Source organism: Alligator mississippiensis, chromosome 9 (genome assembly GCF_030867095.1).
Source record: "Alligator mississippiensis isolate rAllMis1 chromosome 9, rAllMis1, whole genome shotgun sequence".
Lineage (NCBI taxonomy): Eukaryota > Metazoa > Chordata > Crocodylia > Alligatoridae > Alligator > Alligator mississippiensis.
Genome location: NC_081832.1, coordinates 41,094,134 through 41,121,621, shown reverse-complemented (window position 1 = coordinate 41,121,621; position 27,488 = coordinate 41,094,134). Strand labels below are relative to the sequence as shown.

General features: G+C 48.4%; 1 protein-coding gene across 19 annotated transcripts in view; it reads left to right on the top strand.

Annotated features, from left to right (window-relative positions):
- Nucleotides 1-26,691, top strand: part of LOC102574276 (protocadherin gamma-A4) — a 389,584-nt gene extending 362,893 nt beyond the window's left edge. For all 19 annotated transcript variants that reach the window (XM_059733351.1, XM_059733352.1, XM_059733349.1 and 16 more), the window contains 2 exons: nt 8,388-8,476; nt 23,846-26,691. In XM_059733351.1, coding sequence (XP_059589334.1) covers nt 8,388-8,476; nt 23,846-24,072 — 316 coding nt within the window. In that variant the 3' untranslated portion in view covers nt 24,073-26,691. The remainder of the gene's footprint in view (nt 1-8,387; nt 8,477-23,845) is intronic.
- Nucleotides 26,692-27,488: the final 797 nt, after the last annotated feature.

The window sequence follows — 27,488 nt, the reverse complement described above, 5'->3', positions numbered from 1 at the left end:
CAGGCTGAGCAATGCTGGTGGGGTGCACAGCTGGGCAGGGAGTTGCTCTGGGGCTGGGACCAGGGCCAGGATCTTATGGCAGTGACAGTGTGGTCTGGAGCCAGGACAGAGCTGTGATCCACTGCCTGCACACCCCTGCCCAGGGTGTGCTGGCAGCAGATCGGTGTTCTGCCTCAGCTCCAGCCCACACTGTCACCACCACAAGATCCCAGCTCTGGAGCAGCTCCCCACCCAGCTGCACGCCCTGCCAGTGGTGCTTGGGCCAGTCTCCATGGAATCCCTGGCCTCACGCTGCCACAGCCCCATCCACAGCGATGCAGCAAGGGCTGCTGGGAAATGGAGTCCATTTTGGGCCCAATCTGGCCCACAGGTAGACTTTGCCCATCCCTGCCTTAGGGGAATTTTTGGTGGTAAGATGTCTATTTTTTAATTCTAACTGGGTTTAGGCATGAGATATGCACCAAGTCATACAAACCAGAGCAGTTCTGGGCATCAGACAAGGCAGAACTCTAGGTATCTGAGGAAGTTTACAATCAAGTAAGGTGGCACTGATAGGTTTAGGCAGCAGCTGAATGTGCTTTTTGCATTGTGTTTTTGGACTTAGATGCCTCAATTACTCCTAAATCCTGCTTTAGGGGCCTAAGTCCTTTATTGGATCTAGCCCAAATACTCTTATTTCCAGCTCTCCCTGTGACCTTGAGCAAATAAATCACTTCATACAAGATTCTCCAAAGTAGCTATACCTAAATAATTTAGAGCAGGGGCGGCCATCCTGCAGCATGAGTACTTCAAATGGCACGAGCAGCCTGTGTGGCACACAGCAGATCAGGAAGAGGACAGGCAGTGAAGCAGCAGATAGGACAGGAAGCTAAAGACAGAGTAGAAAATCAGGCAAGGAGCACAGGGCCAGAAACAGAAAGTGGATCAGTATTTACATGCCCCCTCCCCCCTTCAGGGCCGGCCACGTAAACAATCCCTCCACTGCAGCCACCTCCTCCTCCAGCCTCCAGCGTGGTGGCTTCCTCTCCCCCACACTCGCTTCTGCCTCCGCTTCCTCCCACGGAGTGGCGGCGGCTGCCTTCCCCTGCCTGCCCGCGCGCCCACCACCCCCTCCCGTGGAGCAGCAGGGCTTCCCTCCGCCTGAGGAAGCGGCAGCGGTACTTCCCTCCCCCACCTTCTCCCGTGGAGCAGTGGGTCTTCCCGAGGCCTGAGGAGGCTACAGCAGCCCGCCCCTCCCCCTGCCCGCCGGCCTCTGCCTCCACCTCCGCCTCCTGCCGCGGAGCAGGGGGAGCTCCCACCTCCCTGCCTGAAGAGGCAGAGCCCCAGCAGCCAATCACCGCCGGCCCTTTATTATATTAGATTTTGGCCCTTAAGGAGAGACTTTTAAAAATGTTTAGTGCTTAAGAATTCAGCTAAGAATGAAGCAAGATTTAAAAAAATATTTAGGCTCCCAGTACCCATTGAAGTCAATGGGAGTTAGGCATCTGGGGCCAGATCCTATTCCACCTTTTGGGCATCTAAGTAGATTTAGGCATCCTAATGCAATTCTTTTTCATCCTGCTCAAGTTCTTGAAAACCTGTTAATGCAGGAGTGTCAAGCTCATCCAGTCTGCATGCCAGATCCAGCCCATGGACCCATTGGCAACGCGTAGGGGGTGCACATGGGTGCACATGCACCCCCTGAGATTGGCCATGCACCCCCTGGAAGTGCCGGCCGCAAATCTGGAAGTGCCGGTGGAAGCGCACTTCTGGTTTCACTGGTTTCACCTCTGGTGGTTCTGTGCTCAGCAATCAGACGCTGGGGGATCCCCCCACCCTGGTCAGCAATCGATTGCTGGGGGATCCCCCACCCCCCAGTTGGCGATTGGCCACTGGGGGAAAGTTGGCAATCTGGTGCCCCCGCAGACTCGGGAGGCACCAGTCGCCCATGCATGAACCCCTTCCCCCTCTTCTTCCCTAGCATACCTGATCTGGCAAGTACTCCATCTGATCTGAGACCCACGCTGCATGTGGCACAGATTCCAGAATGCTGGACTGGGCACTGTGTAGGGCATAGTCCAGCCAGAGCAGCAGCTGTACTACATGCAGTGACTGCCGTGGCTGGACTGCACTATATATGGCACCCACCCCAACAGCTCTGGGACTGCGCTACATGCAGTGCCTGCTCCAGCCAGTCCAGGACCCACGCTGCATGTCCAGACCAGTTGGAACATGTGCTGTGTGTGATACACTTCCCAGACCAGATGCCACATGTGGCACAGTGTGGCCAGGATGACCACTGTGCAGATGCAGGTCCCAGACCCTCTGGACCAGCTACTGAATCAGGTGTGGTGAGGGAGGGGGAGGGGAAGTAGGGAAAGGAGAAGGGGTCCATGGGCCAGATCTGGCCTGCAGACTGACTCCACGCCACAGACACACTGTGCCCTATGTGGGTCTAATCAGACCCAGAGGCAGTACCAGGATCCACATGGTGGGGCTTTGACCCATGGGCAGTATGTTTGACATCCCTACATTAATGCAACTACTTTTGTAATACACCATCATCTGACCCTTAAGACCAAATCACAATAAAAGCAGTGATGACCCCCACCTCCAACTTTTGTATTAACTTTTTTTCAGGGATTTGAACAAGGTAGAACAGAATCACATTTAGGCACCCAAGTCCATTTACACGCTTAATACATAGAAAAAACAGGCATTTTTGCTAGAGACAGAATCCCTTTTCATTTTTTGTGCTGAAATGGCAATGCTCCAGCCATCTCTGGCCATTTTTGGCCCTGAATTTATTCTGTGCCTGCATAAGTGTACACGTGGAAACTCAACATACACAGTAGGGCTGTGCACTGACTGAGTATATACAAAAGTAAGTATGCCCATACCTGAGCATAAGGCCCAGAAAAAATGCATGGGGGGGAGGAGAATTTCCTCACATTTTAGCCTCAATAGCTGAGTGATTAAGCCGCTTGCCCAGGAAGCAGAAGACCTGGGTTCTGTGTCCCTCTTGCCAGTTTAGACTTCCAAGGAGAGTACTCTCATCACCATCAAGCAATATCTAAGACTCTCTCCTGCACTCCGTCTGAGGCTAAGCCACTGCCTCTTGCATTTAATAGTAACTAAGGAAGCTTCTGGCACAGTAAGAGCAAGACTCCAGGCTAAAGTCTATGACCTGCTTCCTTCAAGGGCAGCAGTCTTCTCACTGATAGTCATACCATCTAGTTTGGTCCCTTCCTCATGGTTCTGAATTTTTTTTTAGCTGTCCAGAGAGCCAAGTGTGGGGAATCCAAGTAATACCTACCCCCGTGTTTCCCAAACTTCTGATACCTGGAGCACACTTTCTTATGGATTAAAATTGGTAGCACACTTCATTCTTACAGCAGAAAAGATGTAAGTGTGTCTTTGTGTGTGGATATATTTTTTTCCAAAGCATTCCCCTGCCAAAGGAAATCATACCAGTGACATGCTTTAAAAAATTACATATATACATATTTCTTTAAGCAAAAGATTAGCCTCTATACCAGTGATTTTCAACCTTTTTACCCTCAAGGCTCCCCTCCATAACTTTTCTGAATGTCATGGTACCCCAGCTGCAAATGTGCACTGAGATAGATCTACATTCAGAAAAGATATGGAGGAGAGCCTTAAGCTGGTGCCACTTAAGGGCAACAGGGGCAGGACCTCACCCTGTCATGCCCTGCTCTTTCTGTTCTGTCCCCTCCCAAACCCTAGTCTATACCTGAGGAGAGAAGAGCAGCCCTTGCTGCTCGTTGCATGCCAGTGCCAACCCAAAACTCCTCCTGCTAGCCGAGGGACTGTAGGAGGAGTAGAGACAAACCAGGCTGCAAAGCATGGCTCCATCTATGTGGCGCCTTAGGGAAAATGGTGCCCTGGGTGAACTTGTATTTTGGCACCCCCCCTCCAAGTTAGCAATGCTGCTGCAGGCAGAGGCAGAGCAGGCAGGCAGGGACATGGGGCACAGTCCAGTGGGGAGGTGGAGCAGCATGGTATGCCAGGCAGGCAGGCAGGCACCACTGCTGCTGTGCCAGAGCAAGGCAGGTGGCCTGGAGCAGGTACTACCGCACCAGCGCATTCCTAGCCTGTGTTCCTTGAGCAGCAGCTGGAAGCAGGGGGTGGGATGGGTTGGTCATCACTCCTTGTGCCTGGGACAGGGATCAGCTGGAGTGGGGCAGAGGGAGAGCACTGCTGGGAGTGCGGGCTGCTCATACATGTTTGCATGTGTGTGGGTGTTTGGCACCCCCCTGACCACAGCATCCTGGGCAGACGCCCACGTTGCTTACCCCTAAGGCCACCTCTGCTTAGAGCAGCGAGGTGCTGGTCAATGGGTTCTTGAGCTCACAGATTGCAATAGAGTTGGGGGTCCACCAGGACTGCCCGCTCTCTCCAATCCTTTTCAGCTGCACCATTGAACCCCTGGCCCAGTTCATCAGGCAGGACCCCAGGATGAGCGGAGTCCAGATCCCCAGCAGAAGCAGGGAAGAGACCAGGTCCTAGCCTACATGGACAACCTGAACATCCTATGCCAGAATAAGTGTTCAGTAGAAAGAGCCCTGTGGCACACATGGGTCTATGAAGCAACAGTAGGGGCCAAGCTCAACGTGAGCAAAAGCACCTGCTTGGCTGTGGGCAAGCTCAGGGACCTGGAGTCCCTGAAAGTCTTGGTTCTCTGCAAGGGGGTCAGGATCCTCAGGGTGGAATTCGACCCCAAGCTAAATGGAAAGAGAGGCTGGGAGAAGAAGGAGGCCAAGGTGAAGCAGAGTTTGGGTCTGTGGCACGTGTGCCACCTCTTCATTGGGGGGGTGGGGGGACATATAGTGCTCATGAAGGCGATATTGCTCCCAGTGCTTCTGTCCACTGCACTCATCTTCCCCCCTCCAAAGCGTATCATCCACAGAATCCAGAGAGCCATGTGCATTTTCTTCTGGGGATCCAGAATGGAGAAGGTGGCAAGGAAGACCCTACAAAAAAAGAAATGGACCAGGGGCAGGGGGATGCCAGACATCCACCTGTTCCTGTGGGCACAGCACACAAGCCATATCTGCAAGCTGGTGACCGGGCCAGAAACCAAAACAGCCTGTCTTATCAAATATTTTGCAGGTCACCTTCTGAGAGGTGGGGGGGTATATGTGTCAACCAATGAGAGACCCTGGATCATGGAACATCCCAGGTTCTATAGGGTCCTGAACGAGTTCCGGAGCGAGTACAAGCTACAAAAGGAAAACCCAGTGATGATGATCAACCACAGAAAGATACAGAAAGCAGTCAGAGACAGAAACAGGCTATTGACCATGGAGCTGCTCCCCAAAGACAACTGCCAGGCTGTCTGGGACCAGATCTTCCACAAGGACCTACGGAAGGACCACAGAGACCTGAACTGGCTAATAGCTCACCGCACATTCCCAGTGAGGGTGTGGAGACAGAGAGGGGCAAGGGACTTGTCTCAGCTGCCCCAGGGAAATCTGCCAAGGTGAAAGAGAGACCACTGACCACCTCCTATGACTCTGCCCCTACACCAAGAGGGTGTAGGAAAAGATAAACCAGCTCTGCAAAGAGGTGACAGGAGTCAGGCTGATGACGAGGGAGGCAGCACTGTACAGACTCCTGACTAAACATCAGGGGTCCCTGACAACCCGCCTGGACCAGTTTGTGCCTTGCATCAGGAGCGCCCTCTGGAAATGCAGGAACCTACTGATGCTCGAGGAAACAGACTGTGTTAAAATGTTTCTGAGCAAACTCCAGTCCTACTACAGGAAATCGGTGGGAGAAGACGGAGAAGATGCAGCCAACTCCACCTGGCAAAGGGACACTTGGCACAGGCTGGTCAAAGACACCCCAAGAGGGGAAGTGGTCAGGGATACTGAAGACAACAGTGACACAACCGGACCCCAAGACAGTGATGATGACAGCAGCAGGGTCAGCAGCAGCAGAAGCAACAGCAACAGTGACAGCAATAAGGCCAGTGAATAAGCAGTGAATGTAAACCCCAACATAGGGGTGAGAACTAAGAGACTGTGTTAGGGAAAGGAATGTGGACGGGTGTGCAGGAGCATGGGTGCACGGATGCACGGGTGCATCTATTGTAACGGTTGTGCAGGTTTTAAATGTGTTTAAAGTATGTGAAGAAAAGTTTATGCAGGATACTCTGTGTGTGTGTGTGTGTGTGTGTGTGTGTGTGTGTGTGTGTGTGTGTGTGTGTATATTTCTGCATCCATTCGTAGCAGAGCATAATGCTGGGAGCACTGGCAAGGCAGCCACCAAAGGGGCTGCCTGGGGGCAGGAAAGTGCAGGGTCCCCTGCAACAACAGCAGCTGTTCCCAGAAGAGTAGCTGTAGGCACCAGTGGAGTAGATGAGGCAGGTGCAGGGTGCTGGATGAAGGAGGAGAGCATTTACCTCAGCTGGGGTGGGCAAAATACAGCCCACAGGCTGTATCCAGCCTGCCAATTGATTGATTCTATCCAGTCTATGGGTGGGCAGCATCGGTGGCAGCTTCAGCTCTGGCCTCTATTGGCGCCACAGGGAATGCTGAGCAGAAACTGTCCTGCCCTGCCCCCCAGCACCATGCAACAAGCCTTGGGTGAACCATGCTCAGGCCCTGGCAGCTCTAGCCCTGGCCTCTGCTGGTGCCACAGGGGAAAATGGGTAGAAGCAGCCCCACCCACCGGCCCGGCTTCATACAGCAGGCCCTAAGCAAGATGTGTTTGGGCCCTGGCACCCCTGCTCAGGCTGGGCCAGCAGCACCTCACCTGCCTGTGACTCAGAACTGGCAGGAGCCACCTTGGGCACTAGAACTATGCTACACCTATGCCCAGAGGCAGTGAAGCTTCCTCAGTGCCACCCAGCAGCTGAAGTTCCTATCCTAACCCCAGTCCTTGGCCCTGCCTCTTGCTTTGTCCCATGTAGCACCACAAGCCAGCCCAGCCACCTGTCACCTCCCAGCTGCAGCCAACTCTGCTCCCATCCTGTCCTCCCAGGTGAGACCACCCCTCGTGGCCTTGGGTTGGGGCTGGGGCTGGGCCTGGGGCTGGGGCTGAGGCTCCTCCTGGGGGAAGATGAACCCCCAGGCTACAGGTGAGCGCAACCTGCATGGCCCTGGCAGGGAGCTGGGGCAGGCTGGAGGGGGCTGCTGGGCTTCCTCAAGCTTTGTGGGGGCAAGTGTGAGCAGAAAGGGGTGGAAGGCAGGAGGGTTTGGGGTGCAGGTGGCTCCTGAGGGGCATATCAGGGTGCAGGCAGGAGCTTTCTTGTGATTTGGGGGGCATTTGGGCAGTGGCAGGGCTCTGCTGGGGGTTGGGGTGGGGGTGTCCCCCCTTGGCTGAGTGTCCTGCTGGCTGATTTTTTTTCCCTTGGGAGAAAGACTTTATTTTGAGCTATTATGCAATCTTCTCTGTATACACTACTCAAGAAAGCATAAATCAGGGTGAAAAATTAATCAAATTAAAGAATGTCATAGCAGATGTTTGTTTTTTTGCATATAGTTTGTTTTTTATGTATAATTTGTTAAAATGATAACTTCACCACTGGTTTTATATGTGCAGCCCTCAAAGCTCACCAAAATCCAGCCAAAATAATTGCCTACACCTAATTTATCTCCTCACATGGGGGATCTTATGGCACATTTCTGTCATTCTAGTGTGTTGTGGCACACCTTTTGGCAATCACTGGCCAAACACATGGTTTAGTGACTAGTGTAACATGCTTGGAAGTCAGAGAGGGGAAGGTTCAAACTCACCATACCTGAGAAGGGTTTAGAGCCTGTACCTCCTGCTTCCAAACCACTTAAGTACTGGAGTAAAAATGGGGGGTTGGGGGCTCTTCATCATCTGGAGTCTAGCATCCACCAATTATGGGCTTTTGGAAAACTACATTTTCATTACTTTGTCACAGGTATGTGTCCAGAATGGATGCGTGTACATAGCCACATACTTGCCCACCCGGTGTATAACCTACTGCAAGTATGTGGTTATATACACACATCCATTCTGTCTAGGTGTGCACACTTACACTTCCTATACTTCCACAGTCCAGGGGAGAGTAGGTTCACAACCTGCATGTAAGTGCCAGAAATTCTACTCACACATTTAGAAAGCTAGATGCACAAAAGGAAATTGAATTCCACCCTAGGATCTTACCTACATTTGTAGTCAGTGAACTACCTTTAAAAAACAGGTGTTTAATGATTGTTTTTCTTGAGAAGCCCCAAAAAAGAGAGACCTTGGAAAACGCCTTAGCTCCACAGTGCTTTATTGACAGGTTTGCTTATAAGAATCAACATTGTTTGGTGCTTTATACTTGCTGATAAAATCCCTGTCATCCAACCCAGGCCCTGCTCCAGTTTCTGTCCTTGTAATCCTGTGTTTGTTTTGTTTCTCCTTAGCTCACAGAATGGAGAAGAAGGTGGAGCTTGGCCAAACAACCAGTTTGATACTGAAATGCTTCAAGCCATGATCATGGCATCAGCAAATGGTCAGTATCTATTAATCATAAGCTAATTGTAATATTTTTAATAATACAGACATTTAATGTGAATGCGTTCGGAACTTTTGCACTTGAACTATCCATAGTTTACAGTGACTGGGCAGACTGCAATAATTTCTAAAGTACTTCTAAGAAGATACTGTTTGAATACCATTCACTACTGTATAAACATGCAAAAGAGATGTGAATCAGGCACGATTAACACAGCTGGTATGAGATAATCATTATGCTTCCATTGTGTTGTAGGGCAATAGCCTGAAGGCTGGGTGTCTTCAGCAACCAAATTATAACTACTACACGCTCAAGAAAATGGGGCATGATTCATAAAACAGTGCTAGTGAATAGAAAACCCAGGGCTTGGGGTGCCTTTTGTCTTTTAAAAAATGTGTATTTATACCTGGGTAGTAAGCTTGATCCCAAAAAGAACAAATTCAGTGCCTGATTCAATGCATCCATAGTTTCATAGTTTCATAGTTGGTAGGGTCAGAAGAGGCCTGAGCAGATCATCAAGTCTGACCCCCTGCCATGGGCAGGAAAGAATGCTGGGGTCAAACAACCCCAGCTAGGTGATTATCTAGCCTCCTTTTGAAGTCCCCCAGGGTAGGAGCGAGCACATGAAAGAGGATAAATTTGTGTTGGGACTTTGATGGAAGAAGCAAGGTTGGTAGATGTGGATGTAGATAGAAATTGGGCAAAATCACAGTAGTAGGGAAACAAGAATTGCCATTCTCATCTGTCTTTCCTGGAATCAAACTAGCACGGAGTACTTCAGAAGAAGATATAAGAACCCCATAGAAGGTTGGTGTGCAGTCTATTCCCACATCTGTGTGTGTATGTGCATGCGTACATTTTACCTGAAGTAAAGAGAGAGAGAGATGCATACATATTTCAATAGAGGTCTACATTTACAAAACAAAACCTTCTTTTTTTACAGGAGTATTTTTGTACCTACTTTTGTACCTAATTTGTCATAGATAGACTTAATCCTTGGTCCCTACTCATATAGCTCAGCATTATTCTAGTTGTTAGTTCATTGCAAATACTGAAGTGCCAGCACATTTATATTGCTGACAAAGAAAGAGAGGGGGCTTGCTGCATGACTGAAAATCTGCCTCAACATATTTCATACAAAAAACTAGAACTCTTGGTTCCAAAATGATACCTTTTATTAGACCAGCTGGAAAATGGCAAGAAAATTGTCCTTTTCTGAAAGCTTTCAGGATCAAAGTCCCTTCATCAGGCTCTGGGAAAAGTGTAGATGGTACAAGATGGTAAAAAGTCCCTATAGGTAGGAAATAAACTTCATTTTTGCACAGAGGGAGCTGAAGATGGAAGGCTGTCCCCCTGGGTCCATGAGATTGTCTTTGTGAGCTGTGCTGAGTAGCGATTTGATGTGTAGATCAGGTAGAATTCCTTCCCTGGAGGTGTCAGATGGCAGGCAGGGAGGTAAAAAAACTTCCTTGTTGTTCTGCAATGAAGTTTAAAATCCAAAATTGGCTAAAACTTGGCATCTTCCATGTTTCAGGGGTGTACAACATCTTTCAAGTATTTCTGTTGTGATTATTATGATTCTGGTGGTTGGGAAGAGAATGGTTTGAGGGATTGTTTGGTTTTGGTTTTATTTTTTGTTTTGTTTTACATTAGTGGCTATTTTTTGTGAGAGCGATAGAAACTATAGATGTACTTTTGTTGCTGTATAATCTGGTTTCATTTTTATTGAAGAAACAAAAGGCATTAAAACACACGATTGAAGATAGAGGCTACCTATTTTGCATAATGCCTTTTTTTACAAACTAGTCAAGTCTTCTCCCTCTAAATTATAAAAATAGAAATAAAAGAAGAGCCATAAAACACTGACATTAATTTTAAAATAGGGAGAAAAAAACTCAGCATAACCATAATGTGCAGATTAAAATGCTTATAATATTTTCTTTACATTCTTGGGAGAACAATTCTGAGACTGTGGTTTAAAATTGGCCTTGCTTCTTTGGAGAGCTGCCTTAGTCTGAACTTTGTCACCCTGAAAGCCTCTGTGTAGACACAGTGCAGCACAAGCAAACAGCTGCTGCAGTCAGTTAAGGAGATGAGGGTCCTGGGCATTAGATTTGTTTGCTTTTCTATATTTTAAAGAAATTAAACCATGTAAAAATGTGGTTCTGTTCTGAAAAAAGACCCAGTAAAGATTGCCTCAGTGGGGCCATATGGTTACCATATCTCACTGACTCCAGATCAAATTTCCTTGCTTTAAAAATAAAATGATTATTTTCCTAAATGCCATCCATGTAGTCCCTACAATTTAAAAGCCAAGTGGATTATTTCCAAACTGTGCATCAGTTTACATGTAACTGGACGTGTCTACACAAGATGTTTACTGCAGAGTTGAGTAATTAGCTCAGCGGTAAAACATCACTGTCTACACGTGCAGTGCTATTAGGACAGAGTAAACTAATTAACTCTGCTGTAGGATAGTATTGCCAGCCACAAGTACTATCCGACAGTGGAGTTATTTACTCTGCTGCAATGCATATGTAGACACTGACAGGCTTAGGCTTCTACAGAATCCCCTCTTCCATGTAGGAGATGACAGAGCAGTAAAATGACCATGCTATGTAGATTCAATCTACTTGGGAGTCTGTACAGTTTACTTGCACTGACTCCCTCTGGGCCCTGTTCAAGGCTGTCAGTCAGTAGCTGCAGGACAACATACACAAAGGTATCAGTGCACCAGGAAGATCATGCTGGCAGGCAGAGGCATTACACCAAGGCTTGAGCCCTGGACAGCGGCAGTGGTGGCAGCTGGGCTGGGAGCAGCACTGTTGTTGTTCACGTGGCCCCTCCAAAGTTGCCTATAAACATGCTTGGAGGTGGCAGTGGGGGGGGAGGCATTTTAATTAGAGCAGTTCCCAGACAGCAGCTCTAATTAAAATGTCTCACTGTCACATGTATTAAGCCTCCCAGGGGTTTCAAAATGGATGCAGGGGCACCTTACCTAAGGCTCATTCGATGAAGTTTAGTTAAAGCGCCCATGCCACCATTTTGAAATGTGGGGGGTTTCATATACATGATAGCCAGTTAAATTAATCTAGTGGAGTTTAGCAAAAGTGATGCTACCTCTGTAGTCTGGCTTTGAGGCACCTTCCCCAGCACCCAAAACGTCTCTACTGTTAACTGGAAGCTGCCCCACAGTTGCAGGGTCAGCCTCCTGGGCTACATATACATGAGCAAGGGCGCGCATTTGCAGCAGCACAAACAGTAGTGGCACAAATTTGTGCTGCTACTTTGTGCTGCAGTGCACATTCCTGCTCATGCATTTTGCAATGGGACACATTGTCCCAGTGTTCCATGTGCTGGGGGGGCAAGGCTGGCTGGGTCACATGGTGCTCAAGTGCAAAGCCAGCTGGCAGACAGCCTCTACAGCCAGCTTAGGGTTTGCTGCTCCCTCCTCTCAAGGCATGCTGTGCCCCAGCCACCTGAGGAGCAGCTGGCTGGGGTACAGTGTGCCTTGAGATAGAGGCTCCACATGCCTTATCATGGGGTCTCCACAGTGGAGCCCCTGTACTGAGGAATGCAGAGACAGGGGAGTAGCCAGCCCAGGGCTGTGTGCTCCCCCATCTCAAGGTAGGCTGCACCTCAGCCAGCCAAGGAGAGGCTGGCTGGAGCTCAGGGTGCCTCTGTGCAGGGGCTCTACAGCAGGCAGAGACAAGGAAGCAGGCAGCCCTACATGGCACTTTGGAATGCATTGTGCCACTTTTTTTCCAAGTGTTTTTTTGTTTGTTTGTTTGTTACCAGGACATCCTGGTAGCAAATTTTGCTCCAGTGTTGCAAATTAGCACCTGCCTACATGTCTGGATCCAGCCCTGGAGTTCTGCTCTTCTACTCCTCTTTGGAGGCTTCTTCATGGTTCAGGCAGTTATCCAGTCTAAGGTTTCAGCAACTAAAATGGGTCAAATATATTGATGACGGTGAAGTAGGCTAGCCTCCTGCTCCTTCTCTCTTGCTGGGTGGGCTTTGCAGGGCTAACATGAGGGAACAGCAAAAAAAAAGTCATCTCTTTCAGAGAAGGCAACAAATCTAAACCAGTACAGCATAAGCAAATGCCATTTTTAGAGAGCCTCTTTTCTGACTGTAACAGCATTTCAGAAATTTCCTCCTTTCTTTTGGTATTTTCTCTTCCCTGAGCATATGGCACCTCCAGTATGTGTGGGGGGGAAGGGAGGAAAGCAGCTCCAGAAACCAGTCCCTCACCTGTGGTGCTGTGACACATCCATATGGAGTGAGCTTTGCTAGCCAACTGAAATGCTTTCATTTACACATTGCTTTTACAAGTCTTAAATAATTGAAAAGTCTAAAGAGAAACACCCATCTCCTGAGGCAGAGAAATACACAAGATGAGTCTTAAAGGACCACTAAAGGCTGGATGTCTGATGGTATCTAATGGTAGGGATGCTCATTTAAAAATAATTTGGACTTTTAAACTATTTGAATTGATGCAGGTAGATGTGCAGTGGAAGAAAAAGTGCTTCAATTCTAACGGTGGAAACCAAGTCTGAGACAGCCATGCATGGGGCCAGAGTAGTGGGGCAGACACTACTGTCTGCAGGCAGCAGCATGGCTTTCTAAGATGTATTGCAACTGGTTAAATAATAATCTCTATATCTGCTTCCACTGAAAGTCCTCCTAGAGCCACAGTGTGAAGTGTTCAGGGGATAAGCTGCTGAAGCTTGTTGTATTTCATAGTTTCATAGTTGGTAGGGTCAGAGGGGACCTGAGCAGATCATCAAGTCTGACCCCCTGCCATGGGCAGGAAAGAATGCTATCTGCAAAGGTTTTACCTATTATAACTCAAAGATGAGGGGGAAACATTTTTTTGCTTTGTATAGTTCTTGTATTTACCAGCATGTTGTTTAAAGACATGTTCACTCTTTCCCTTGATCGATCACTTTCCCCCTTGTATGTGTGTGTGAACTCCACAATAAGCAACAGAAAGCATCATTCTATACAAAACTGTCTGGGAAAGGATCTCTCTGAAACTGTTTTGACAGGGTTTTTTTCTCCTTTTAACTAATAAAAGTGTAAGTGCAGGGTTTCTCTGTAAACCCTGCCTCTGGCACAATAAGTGGCTGGATCTGTATTCTGCCGGATCCATAAAACCCAAGAAAAAGCTAGTATCCTTTGCATGCCATGCCAAAGTTGAGGAGGAGGAGGAGGAGGATGAACCCCATTTCCTCATCTCCCTGACGCTGGCCGCCGCTATCAATCATTGCCGCTGCAAAACAAGGGCCGTGGGTCGCCCTGTGAGAACCCAATGTGGATCCATCCTGTCACTACCCGAGGTCCCTTGAGAGCCAGAACCATGTCCCAAAAGTGGCCGAGCAAGTGGGCTACTGACTGCATTTCCTAGGCAGGAGAGAGGTTTGAGAGAGGGACGTGAACGTTTCGGGCGGAGCGGAGGATGAGCCCGCAGCCCTCCGGGACGCGGAAAGAGAGACAGGAGAAGCCCTCAGGCTTCTCGCTCGGAAACCAGCTGCCGGGTCCCGCTCCTCACTGGGGAGTTAGGAGCGATGACAAGAAAAGAAAACGATTTCTTGGCACCGTTGTTTCCAGTGTGCGAGTTCTCAGAAAATGCGGTAACTGGAGCTTCCCAGGCGGTACCTCCCCGGGGAAGTACCGGGCCCAGCCGCTCGCTCACCCCGGGGACGCTGCAGGGGGCAGCCCCCAGCGTTACCTGTGGGCGCCGCCACGAGGGGCAGGGGCAGGGGCAGAGACAGAGATGGCAGGAGCGGCGCTGAGCCCGCCCAACTCATAGGCCGCGGCGACGGTTTGAAGCGGGCGCGCGGCATTAGCCAGCTTGAGCTCAGCTTATAAGAAAAACAGAGACAGGAGTTGGTTGTTTTTGTCAAATTTAAAATAGCATATAACGTAATTACTTTTCTTCATCTCACTTTGACTGTAAGAACCCTAAGACAATTTAGAGTAATTGACTGTGTAAGGGAAGGTCACCTTTAAGGAGTGTCATGAAATGTGAAGCTAGACATGTACCTTCCTATAATGATATCACAAACTGCAGCCGGCTTGGATTGTTATTGATAAAGACTGAATACGAACAGTACCATAAGGATGGGTGGGTGGCATAAGTGCTGACTTTGGTTTTTGCCAGTGGGTGCTTTTTTGTGTGTGTATTCCTGCACCAATCCCCACGCATGCCCAGAAGAGGCAGTGCGTTACTTCAGCCTGGCTCACCCAACATGGCTCATGGGTGCTGAGCACCCACTAATTTTTTTCACTGGGTGCTTGATCCCTAGCACCTGCTAATTTTTTTCAGTGAACCTTAGAACACCCACGGAATCAGTGCCTACGGTGAGTGGGGCAGCAACCCTGAGCACTGCATAATCAGGGAGTGGGGAAGCAGGGGCGGGAAAAATGGAGTAGAGGAGGGATGGAATGGGGGTGCTTCGTCCTCCCATCGCCCTATTCCCACTCTTCCTTGTACTGTCCCACTTCAGCCCTGGCAGCAAGCAGGTCAGCACAGGAGTGTTAGTGAGTGAAGGGGTGTAGGTTGTAGCCATGTTGGTCTAAGGGTATAGGCAGACAAGGTTCTTTGGGTGAATCTGATATCTTTTATTAGACCAACTTACATAGTTGGGAATTAAAAAAAAAATTTTTTAGCAAGCTTTTGGGTTTAAAAAACCTTCATCAGGCTGAGGAAGCTTCTCTTCCTGACAATGGATTTTTAAACCTGAAAGCTTGCTAAAAAAAAAGAAGAAATTTTTTTTCCCCAACTATTTAAGTTGGTCTAATAAAAGATGTCAGATTCACCTAAAGAACCTTGTCCGCTTAGTGAGTGAATGGCATTCTGGGAAATGTAGTCCTATGGAGTGGAAGCAGGATTTGCTGCTGGTGGGGGGAGATGCCACTCCATTTTTTACACCAAAAACAGCAGGGTTTTTTGCCCACTCAGATATGTGTCTGCAGAAAAAAATTTAGGTTACATTTCCCCTCAACAGTGCTAAGTTTCAGCTGCTGCTCCTGTGTGCTGTCTACTGCCAAAGCCTTAGAGCCATAAAGTATAAAGGGAAGGGAAAGAAACAACTGCTCTTGGTACAGTCCTGGCAAGTAATGCCTCTCTGAACATGAATCTTCATTAAAATGTGTTACCAGCATTTGAAATTCTTTGCTTGAAAAATAGCAGCTCAGTGCTGAATTATGCCCCTGTGTTTTCTTGGTCTCCCTTCTCTGCAGTCATAATCTAGTGATACTAGAGACAGCCCATTCAGTTCTCTGATAATTCTTACTCTGGGAAAACTAGCTTCTCTGGCAACCTGTGAACTTCACAGGCCCCTTCCTTACCAGAAGCTGTTCTGCATGCTGATTACAGGCTATTCCTTCTTCTTGTTCCACTTCACATTTTCAGTGGGTCACTGGAATACTTTCTCTCAGTAACATTATAGCACCTCCACCCCCACTGCTGGAAAAAATAAAAACCAAAGTTACAGACTCTTCTTTTGTTTGCAGTCAAGTCTGGACATAAATATGTGTAAAGTGTTCAGTTTACCCTGAGGGTATATAAATGAATTGGTGCATTAACTGTTGTTGAGAATAACAGTTAACTGAACTCTGAGTACATTTCAAATAAGAAGAAGGTGAAAGATGTTTAAACACTCTCCAAGGAGTGAACAATAAAACTAAGCTTGGAGAATTAGCAATAAATATAATTAAAATGCATGTGCCCCCTATGTAAATTCCTAAAAGCAATGCTAATCATCTAGTCTATCTAGACACAAGTCCATAAGAGAATAGATCAGTAGCCAAATATCACAAAATGCTAAGGGATAAATCCTGTCACACTTTATGTGCCTAAATGCCATGTATGTGACTGTGGAACTGCAATTTTCAGCACTTATGCACAATTTGAAATTCCACACTGTCCATGAGAGCCTACTCAGCATCTGCTGAGCACCTGGGAAGCTGCCCAAGGAAATAGAACCACTCAGGTGTGCATGTAACACCAGGCAACTCCCAAAATATTAGATGGGCAAAACCCATGATGGCAGGGAAGAAGAGATAGGCTCTCCGCCTTTTATCCAGGGCACAGGAGACCCAGGTTTTAGACCAGTGGCTCCCAGCCTCAGGTTGCAACCCAAATCAGGGTCGTGGGTGGTCCACCTTTCGCTCCACCTCTCCCACCTGCAGGGCTCTCCGAGTGCACAGTCCATGCAGCTCTTGCCGCCACTGCCAACCCACCCCCCCCCCCCTCCCTGCAATCCCAGCCCAGCCTGGGCTCTGCTTGTGCTGCCAAGCATGAGTGAGTCAGCAGTGGGGGCAGGGGTTGCGACCCAGATTTAGGGTAGCAAAAAGAAGGTTGGGAGCCACTGTTTTAGACCCTATTCTCCCTGAGAGGATTTGAAACTGTATCTTCTGCTTCCCAGCAAACACTTCTAAATTCCAAGTCACGGGCCAAGCTTTAACCAGAGTTTGCTTTGGCCATTGCCTTGAAGCTGTCCTGCTGGACAGCCCAGAGATGAAGCTATGGGGGGACAGGAGAAAGAGGACAAAGCATGGAACATGTAACTCAGTAGAATGAATGAAATAGAATCCCAAATGGTACGTAAATACCAAAAACTGCAATTATGTAGCTGCATATGCACCACTTAAACATGCACAGTGAAAGAGAGTTTAGTCATAAATTCCTGCTGGGATTCAAAAATAATCATAAACCACAAGAGAGTTTGACTGATTTCATCGTAAAGTCCAAAATGAAATTTCCTTGTAGTATACTTTGGGGGTGTCTACACATTCATTTGATTTGGAAGCAGTTTACTTGCAAGTAAACAACTTGTGAGTAAACACTCCTGGGCAGGTGTCTGTTGCATGCAAGGTCTCGGGAGCACATTTACTGCTCCTGGCAGTGATCTACTCCTGCCCCGACTGGCAGGGAGCACCTGGCTAGGAGACGGCTGTCTCCTGGTGGGGGCTGGGACATCGCTCCCTACTTGCTGCTGGGGCAGGGACAATGTCCCCCTGCTCCAGCAGCAGGGAGCTCCTGTCCCCGGGTCCCCAGTCAGGGGCAGGGGAGTTGAAAATAGCTGCAGGGGAGGGCATGAACACCACGTGCCCCCAGAGGCTAGGGGTCATGGCGAGCTCCCGCAGGCAGCAGCAGCACTGTTGGTGCTGGGAGCATGGTGGCAGCAAGCAGTGAGCTCCCACAAGCGGCCGCAGTGCTGTCAGCGGCAGGGGAGAGGAGGTGGCGAGCACCAACTGGCTGTCGGCAACCACCCACAGATGCCACTGGCAGTGCCAGCAATGGCCAGTGGCAATCATGGACTGCCCGCAGACACCACTGGTGGTGTTGGCAGTGGGGGCGGGTGCTGAGTGGCGACTGCCCACAGGCGCTGTGGGCAGTGTTGGTGGTGCCTTTTTGCAGGGGGTGCACCACCACATTCAGGGGATCCACATGCACCCATAAGCACCCCCTGCATGTTGCCAATGGGGGAGGGGCAGGTCCCAAACCCCTGCCCTGATCCACTGGTGGGGCAGCTAGCAATGAGCCCCTGACTGGGCAGGGATTCCCTGCCCAGCTGGAGGCTTGCTGCTAGCTGCCCCACTGGCAGATAGGGTAGGGGGCTGGGACCTGCCCCACCCCTGCAGCTCTTTCCAAGTCCTGGACCTTGATTGCTGGATCGGGGCACAGGGCTAAGACCTGTCCCTGACTGAGACAATTCCCAGCCCCACCTCCATGATCATGGGGTGGGGGCTGGAGAACTTGTTCCCTGCTCAGCTCTGTAATCATGGAGCTAGATGGGGAACATACTGGAGAGCCTGTTCACTGTCCAGCTCTGTGATCATGGACCTGGATAGGGAACAGGCTCCCTAGCCCCTGCCAGCAGGGACCTTCCAGCCCCCACTCTGGGATCCAGGAGCATATTGTGGTGCCTGGGATGGGTGATCCTTATCTCCCACCTCAAGCCTCACAGTCACAGGACCCAGGCTAGTAGATCGTTATCTCCCAGAACCAGCTCTGTGACCACAGAGCTGGCATTGGGAGATAAGGATCTCCCAGCACTGGCCCCATGACTACAGAGCAGATGTTGGAGCTCCCTGCTGCCAGGGCAGGGGGACATTGTCCCCGCACCCTGGCAGCAGGCAGCTTCCCAGGGCAGGGAGCAATTTCCTGCCCCCTGCTGCCTGCTGTCAGGCTTTCTGGGAGCACATTTGCTCCCAATCAGAGGTCTACACGTGCACTACTGTGCAGTTACTAATCTAAAGTAAATTTGCTATTTGCATTTGCAAGTAGCAAATTTACTCATGATTAGAGCCATTTACTGTGCAGTAAGCGTCTGCACATGTGGACACAGATGCTTACTGCTCAGTAATTAGCTCTTCTGAACAGTAAAGCATCTTATGTAGATGCACCCTTTGTGTATGTCATGCAGCCCTCATTGTCTTTCCGAGACCTAGATGACATTGAATGCATTGACTTTAATCCCTGCTTTAAGAGTTAAATTGGGTATTCCAATGTTGGCCCCTTAAGATCTGTAAATCTAATTGGAATGCCAAAAGCCAGCTTTTAAAATTACAGAAGAGTTTGGGACCCTTTAAAAAGTATGTAAATCCAAGTACAGGCAGTCCTTGGACTTACGATACAATTGGTTCCTGAAAACCTCATCTTAAATCAAAGCGTTGTAACTCAGAACCAATTTCCTCATAAGAAACAATTGTATAAATGTGGGATTGGTTCCTGAACCAAGGCCCAATACCCTATTTTCACCAAAAATACTCCAGAATTTTGTACTCGATCAATTATAGATGAGTAATATAGCTACATTAATGTATCTATATTGTAAATAGCAATCATATTGATATGGAAGGATTTCTTTGAGGTGATTTTGCTGGACTTTTTGAAGGGCTCGTGGTTGGACTTTGTGAAGGGTTCTTGACTGGAGTCTTCTCAAGAGCCTCGGCTGCAGGTTTTTCTGGAGTCTTGTCTGCTTTCTTAAAGAAAGTGCCCAAGGAAGTTTGGACAGATGTTCTCCAGGGAGATGAGTGATGCAATGAACTTGTTCACTGGCATGGCCTTGCATCAGATCAAGCATTGTAAAGTTGAAACTGACATCATTAAGTTGAAACAGGTTGTCAATTTATAAAGGTTCTAAGTGTGAAACGTTGTAACTCAAAATACTGTAAGTCAAGAACTGCCTGTATTTCACCTGGTTAACAAAGATCTTACTATATAAGTGAATCCCACCCCCTCAGATAAAAGGTCAGGGAAATATAAAAAAAAAAAAAATGAAAGGAAACCACTGACCCATCCTTGCTTATTTGAGTTTTTGTATGCAAGTTCTTGTATGTGAAAGGAAACTCTGACCCATCCTTGAGTTCTTGTATATGTGTTTCTCTCTGATTCAGCCAATGTGTTTCATTTGGCTGTTGAATCTCAGCTAGGAAAGCTAGTATTTACGGTGCAACACACTTGTCCCCATTTGGCTCAGATTGAACTGCCCAGTTCTCATGGGTGCCTTGTTTCAGCCTCCTTGAGTGAGAACTGGTTTGATGAGGTCCTCTCACCAACATCTCTATAGCAGAAGAACAAACTCAATACCCTACTTAGTCATATGCATATTTTGCTCTTTTTTTGTTTGTTTCTTTAAAGAAAACAAGACAAGGTGCACTAAATTACTGCTCTAATGCCAGCAACTAACTGCTGCTGCTTCTCTCTTCTGGAATATTTAGAGGGGAATAAGAGGAAATAAGGATCTGAACTGTTAGAGGCTGAAACTATTGTTCCACATACCTTTTAAGCTCTGTTCCTCTGACTCACATAAGAACAGGACTGTACTAAACTGACTGAGTGCATTATCTCTCTGTAACTTAAAACTCTGATAATTTGAGTTAGAAAGTTATCACTTTATTTCCAGAGAAATTAATTTTACTCCCAGGGTAGAGGCTCAAAATATTTCCATTAAGTTCTCTAATTAGAATAACCTCTTTTCTACTAAGAGTTTTGGGACAGATCTGGTCCTCTTTGGGTATGTCTACATGTGCAGTTAATGTACCTTAAGGTTACTGTGCATTAAAATGAGGCACAGTAAACTGTGCCCAGGAAAACAGCTACACATGCCCATGTTAGGAGCAAATTTGCCCTCAATAGGTGCATCCACACAAGCACTCACGTGTGTCTTGCAGTAATGGCTGCCCTGCCTAGCCCCATACTCCACCTGCCCCTCTGAACCCTCCCAGTCACTGCCTCACTGCCAGTCACTGCCTCACCTGGCCCCATCCCCTGCCTGCCCCCTGAGCCCCACCCCCAATCCCTGCCCTGCCTGGCCCCATCCGCTGCCTGCCCCCCGAACCCCATCAATCACTGCCCTGCCGGGCCCCAGCATCCCAGCAATTAAAAAAAAAAAGCCCTGCACTCACCAGCAGCAGTAACTGTCATTCAGGTCACTGGGGCCTCATGGCAGAGCTCCCCCACCGCACAGCATGGCACCCTGCCAACTCCAGCGATGGGGCAGTGGCAGTAGCAGTGCAGGTGCCAGGCAGCTGGGACCTGGCCCTGCTGCTGCCTCGCTGCCCCATGCTGCATGGGGGGGGCTCTGCCATGTGGCCCCACAGCCCCCATAGCACCTACTATTGCCAGTGAGGGTGAGGCTTTCTTTTTTGCTTTTTTTTTTAAGTGCTGGGAGGCTGGGGCTGGTGGGGGCAGCCATCACGGGGCTGAGAGTGCAAGCAGGGGATGGGGCTGGGCAGGGCAGCCATTGGAGTGTATGAGGGAGTGGGCAGAGGGTGGGGAAGCCATCAGGGGGCTGTAGGTACAATCAGGGGGTGGGGCTGGGTGGGGCAGCAAAGGGGGGTGGTAGCCGCTGCCGGGACCATGTGGCCTCTCTTGGGGGGGCTGTAACCCCTGTTCAGGCACTGTAGCCCCTGTTGGGGGCTGTGGCCCCTTTGGGGGGCTGTAGCCCTGTGGGAGCAGTCTGTGAGCTGTGTAGGGGGGGCTGTGCCCTGCAGGGGGCAGGGGACCCACCCGTCCTGAGCAGCCCCTCCACACAGTCCCCCCACAATCTACCCACACCTACCCCCACACCCCACAGACCCCCACTACCACCAACATCTCCCCACCCCACTTCCCACCCTCCTCCTGCAAACCCCACATGCCCTCAGCACACACCCTGCATGCCCAGCTGCCAGACAGGATGAGACCTGCTGCCAGGAGCTGTGGCTGCATGGGCAGCTGTCCTCACATCCTGGTTAGTGAAGGGGTCACAGGGAGCTCTAACTGCTCTGTGGTAAGAAAACCAAAGGCAAACAACAAAACATATAGGTATTTAGAATTAATTTTATCATGATGATAGGGACACTAGTAGGCTTCCAAATTGCTCTAACACTGTAGATATATCAATAAAACATTGCCCAACTGATCGCTGTCTCTCACTCTCTATATATAGCGGTCTTTTGTTTTAATTGTGGAGGAACATGTGTTTCAGGGTATTTTACAAAGTGACTTTGGGATTTTTTTATCAGGGATTTTTTGGTTTTCAAATAGGGAACACGAGAATTCCTGCTAGGGAGGCAAGTTGCAAGACCCAGGCAGAGGAGCCTGCTCAGAGATAGCACCTTGGACCCAGCTGGAGGTGGCTGACATGCTTTGACAGTTCAAAGCAGGCCACCACACTGGGACCATCTTCTGGGCAACAGCTACCCAGATGGCCAGGCAGGGGGCACACATGGCAGTAGTGCCACACAAAGGCCAATTTTATAGCCACAGCCCACTGGCAGCTGGCCCAGAGGGGCAGATGCTTCTAGTGGCTGTGCAGTCCCCATCTGGGTCTGGCAGGTGCACAGCAGGTCACAGCCAGGCAGCAGCCCCCACTGCCAGACTGCTGAAGTGGGTAAAGGGTGCAGGGAACTCACAGGGCTGCTTCAGCAGTCCAGCTGGCACAAGGGGTAGTGTCCCCAGGTACCAATTGGCTGGGCCCCAGAAGCTCCTGAGAGCGAGTGCCCTGAGCTACTTGATAGGGCAGGTTTTTGTACTGATGGGGCCAGGACATGGCAGCTTTATACTGCTGGGGACAGCACATAGCTCCCCCTGGCTGCAGATCTGGGAGGAGTCAGGCAGGGTTATTTTGCCCCAAGTGGCACAATTTGCCCCACACCAAAGTGCATGTCTGGGCAAAAAGCCCTGGCTCAAATTTGCACTGCTTCTATTTCAGCTGCTGCAAGTGCAAATGCTTGCATGTGTGGATGTGCCCAATGGGCGCTCATCACCTCAGCCCTGCCACTGCCTGTACAGCACATGCTCCAGTTGGCTCCTGCTCCCAAACCCATGCCTTGGGGCAGCTGGGAGCTGAGCAGCCCCGGGACTGGGGTGGGGTGAGACATGGGGGATAAGCAGCACTGGGACCAGGGGGCGATGCATCTCTGCCCGGTTCCGGTGCTGCTTACGTTCCCCCCCTCCTTCCCCACCCACAATTCCCTCCACCCCATCCTGGTGCTGCTCAGCTCCCAGCTCCCCCCAGGCATGGGCAGAGAGCAGGAACTGACTGGAGTGTGTGCTTGTGCAGGCACTAGTAGGTAGGGCTAAGGGACTGGGGAAGCTCTGTGTCCCCAACCCAACACTGCAGGAACAGAGAGCTCCCCCATCCCCTCAGCAAGAAAAGTGAAGGGAGAACTCAGGATGCTGCTGTCACTTGGCTATGGGGCATTGCCCCAAGGCAGTGTCGCCAGGCCAGGCTGCAATCCCAAACTCCACAGTGGAGCAGGAACAACCCCCCCTCCTCACTCTCTTCCCCCCTGCCTTTTCTGTGGCCCCCTGCTGCCTAGGCTGACTGGAAGCAAATTGCTCTCAGTCTGTCTACATGCACGCTACTTAGCAGTAGCTAATGTGCCATTAATCTAGTACCTGTATTTGTTGGTACGAGCAAATGGCACATTAGCCTAATTTACTGTGCAATAAGTCTTGTGCATGTGTAGATGCTGATGCTTTACTGTGCATTACATTACCACAGTAAAGAATCTTGTGTAGATGTGCCCTTTGTGTTTTAAACTGCCCTTCATTGTCTTATAACATATTCCAATTTTCCATCATTTATAGATAATCTTGTGATTAAACCTTTGATAGGACTGGCACTCAGGAGATCTGGGTTAAATGCCTTACTCTGGCTCTAATACCCTTGGTGACACTGTCTTTCTTATCTACATAGACTGCAAGCTCTTTGGGACAAACACTATTTGTACAGCACCTGTTGTATAAGACCTTAGATTTGTACTGGGTCTTCAAGAATACTTAGTTAAAATTCCACTGTTGACGATATTAATGTTATAATTATTTTCCTGTTGTCTTCTTCTCTTCTGTGTCCCATGTAGAAGCTGCTGATGGGAACTCCACTCTTGGTGGGGGAACTGGCACTATGGGCCTCAGTGCAAGGTACGGCCCCCAGTTCACACTGCAGCATGTCCCAGACTACAGGCAGAATGTGTACATCCCTGGCAGCACTGCCACTCTCTCCAACTCCTCAGGTAAACGAGATGCAAAGAGCTCGGGATCTTCAGGAGGAAACAAGAAGAAGTCAGGGAAGAAGGAAAAGAAGTAAAATTGACAGGAGACCATCAGCAGGTTAGACCTACAGGGCAGACCCCTCCAGCACTCCCCCAAATCACAACCTAGGATGGAGGGTGAATGTGAATTTTGCATTGGAAAAGTAGGGACTACTATGAATGCATGTCATTGTCAGAGCTAGGGGTAGGGATCCTACTGTTAGTCCTCATGATATAAATCAATCTGGAAACAAAAAAGCAAGTGCCCTGTTAATACAAACTCATATTTTGTACTATCACTCGGGTAATTTAATATGCAAGGCTGTAAAGTCTTTAAAACATGTATTTGGATTTGGTTCACTCCAGAATGGTCTGAGAAAGCTTCAAGGCTTGTACTTGGCATTGTCCAATGTAAATAAGTTTAACATGGATTTTTTTTTTAATTTATGAACCACTGATCATTTTTCTGAGGAAAAAACATTCCCAGATTAGAGCTCATGCTCCATATTTTGATATTTAACTTTCTTTTAGTAAACTTCACCCTGATTACCCTTGAAGTTCCTAGTTAAGAAGTTGGTAGGGAGTGCTTCAATTCCTGTTTACCTATTATTCTCAAAAAATAAGTGTTTACACTGCACTAGTTTGAAGTAACAAGCTTAAAGTGCATTTTAAACATTTTTTTTTTAAATGTGACCAATAATGGCCTAAAATATGGAACAAAAATCATGGTATGAGACAGACAGGAAATGCAATTGAACTGCAGTGGAAATGGCCACAGTGCAGAACACACCACTCCAATTATAAGATGTGGTGTGTAGCCACGCTACATACTACTGTCCTATTGATTATACAGGCCTCTACAAATACATCTCAACAATTCATTGCAGTAAATATTTATGTGTACAGGAAATGTTTTCTTGGAATTAAAAGTTTAAAAAGTCCCCTGCTGTAAGCACAGAGAGCTCAAAGCAATGAAATAGCTATCTATGTCTTTATCAAGGGTGGATGCATTTGGAGACCAATCTCTGTCATAGGGAACAGAGACAGAATGCTTCACATTTCTGTACATTGCATTGCATGCAAAATACTCACCTCATGTCTACAGTAAGGTAACTAACTCCACCACACCCAAAGAAGCCATTGCATGTGTGTACAGCATGATATAAATGCACAGTCAGATAAACAAGTCTCAGCGCAGACTGAGCAATGTCTATCTAGGAGTAGGTTTGAATAATAAAAGAGACACTGCTATCTCCTACAGCAGCGATGAAATCCACACATTTCATGTCTGTGCAGAGTTGCCAAAGAATAGGCTTAGTTCACTGGCCTTCAGAACTGGATACCAAGTAAGTGACAGTTGGTTTGCTGGAGCCAGGGGACCAGACTTATAGATAAAGGATCCAAGAACTGGAGCTTAGCCCTTGCCACTGACTACAAAGCCAGTGAGCCTGGGGATGCTCACAAGCTGTCTGTCAGGAGACTATGAGGAAGGATTCTGATACTTTTGAGGCTGTTACAGGACCATTCATTCACTCTAGCCCAGATTCTAACTGTACCCAGAAAATTATCTGAGACTCAAAATATGCTAGATTTAATAAGAAACAAACAAACTTTCTTTAGTTGTTGATACCCCTGGCATTGGGATTTTTAACCACATTTAATGGAGTAGAATGATCAGGGCCTCTTCACTGTGTGCCCCCTGTAGCTGTTTTCCCTTTTCACTGCTGATCCAAACAAAGTGAAGAGAGAGTGCATTGTGCCCTTGCTACATAGTCAGCTTGGCATTAATTCCTTGTAAACACTAAGTCATCCAGGAAGGCTATATTATGACCTTATGCCCTACTTAATCCAGAAAGGTTGTGCATGCCCTTTGCACTGGGCCAGCTTTCCATATCAAAGTAACTGTGACTGACCTGGGAAGGCAGAATGGCGTGGGGTGTCTGTAGCATGAAGAAGAAACATATAGAGATAAACACGATGAGTTTTCTGTAACTTCTAATGCAGAACTCACCTGAGCAGATCACCTTCTATGATCACCTCAGGTTAACTGTAGACAGCTGGCATGCTTACCTGGCTTGTCAGTAACCCAGCCCTGGCAGTATTCAGCAGAGCATTGTGCACTAACTAATGCCTCACTAGCCAATTTCTGTCTCCCTATGTCTAGAGAAGCAAGCCCCATCTATGGGAAGACCTTGTCTACATACGATTTTTTGTACTGATCCCAGGCACCCCCTGTGGTGGCTGCACTAGAAAGAGTTTACACAGATAGTAAGGCTTATACAAACTAATGTAGTTATTATGTGACCCTTCTAGAAGTACTGTAGATTAATTGTAGTGTTTATATTTCTTTTTAATCAGCAATCCAAGGTAGTATAGAGAGTGTTGTAATTAGTGGTGTGTTATTTTTATCTCAGTAACTAACTTGTGGGCATCAGTATTTTCAATTTCTCTGTATCTTCTTTCCTTGTGGTCTGTGCTCTAAGTGTATGTGAAATGAAACACACTTGTCCTTTCAATGTGTCTAATATTGAATTATACTTATATATTATATATATGCTTATATCCTTCTTATACCCATATAGACCAATGTCAATGTGTTACATGCAGGTTTTATACTCTAATATTTATATTGCTTTTTTTCTTTGGGAAAAAATAATAAAATGGTTTCTTCTGAACTGATCATAATTTGTTCTTGAGAAAGAGAGAGTTTGTGTGCTGCTATTTCCTTGTACCTGCTGTGTGTGTCTAGAAGCTGCAGAGAGAACAACTGTCTGGTATTCAGTGAGTGCGTTCACCTCATGGAAAGCAATAAAAAGGAATATGGAAACTCCAAATTACCCATGCAGCCTGGTGGCTCCAGTCTGAGGGAGCTCTCTGGTATTCCTTCAGTCCTGGGAACTCCAAGGGGGATCTCCTGTGCACAGGGGTCCCATCACCCTGGTCACCACAGAGTCTGTCTACATAAGTTTGCTCCTGTTTGACCTGAAGGTTGGAGTTGCTTAGCCCAGCACATGCAGATGCTTCTGCAGGCCATAGGGAAGAAGGCACACGCTACAGAGCAGTGGTGAGGGGCAGACAGCCCACAGGTGGGAAAGATTCATAGATTCATAGGGGTTCACAGGGAAAGCATACCCTGTGAGCTGGGAGTCCTTGCCCTGCCAGTTCATGAGCAGTTCTCACCGCCAAGGGCCCATGCTCCCCTCCCCCAACACTGCCAGGACTCCTTGCTTCCACCCAGGTCCTGCTACCCTTGTCTTCAGTACAGGCTCCCTCCAGCCTTTCCCTCCCCTGGGAGCGGTGGTGCCCTGCCACTCTGAAGGAACCTCACAATGCCTAGATTCAGTTTGCTGTGGTATGAATCGTCCTGAGCTGGGCTGGCATTGGCAGCTCTGGGGAGGGGTTGTGGGTGAGCCCCGCACCCATTGACCCCAACGAGCAGGACCCTCCCATACCCAACCCCTGATGTTGGCAG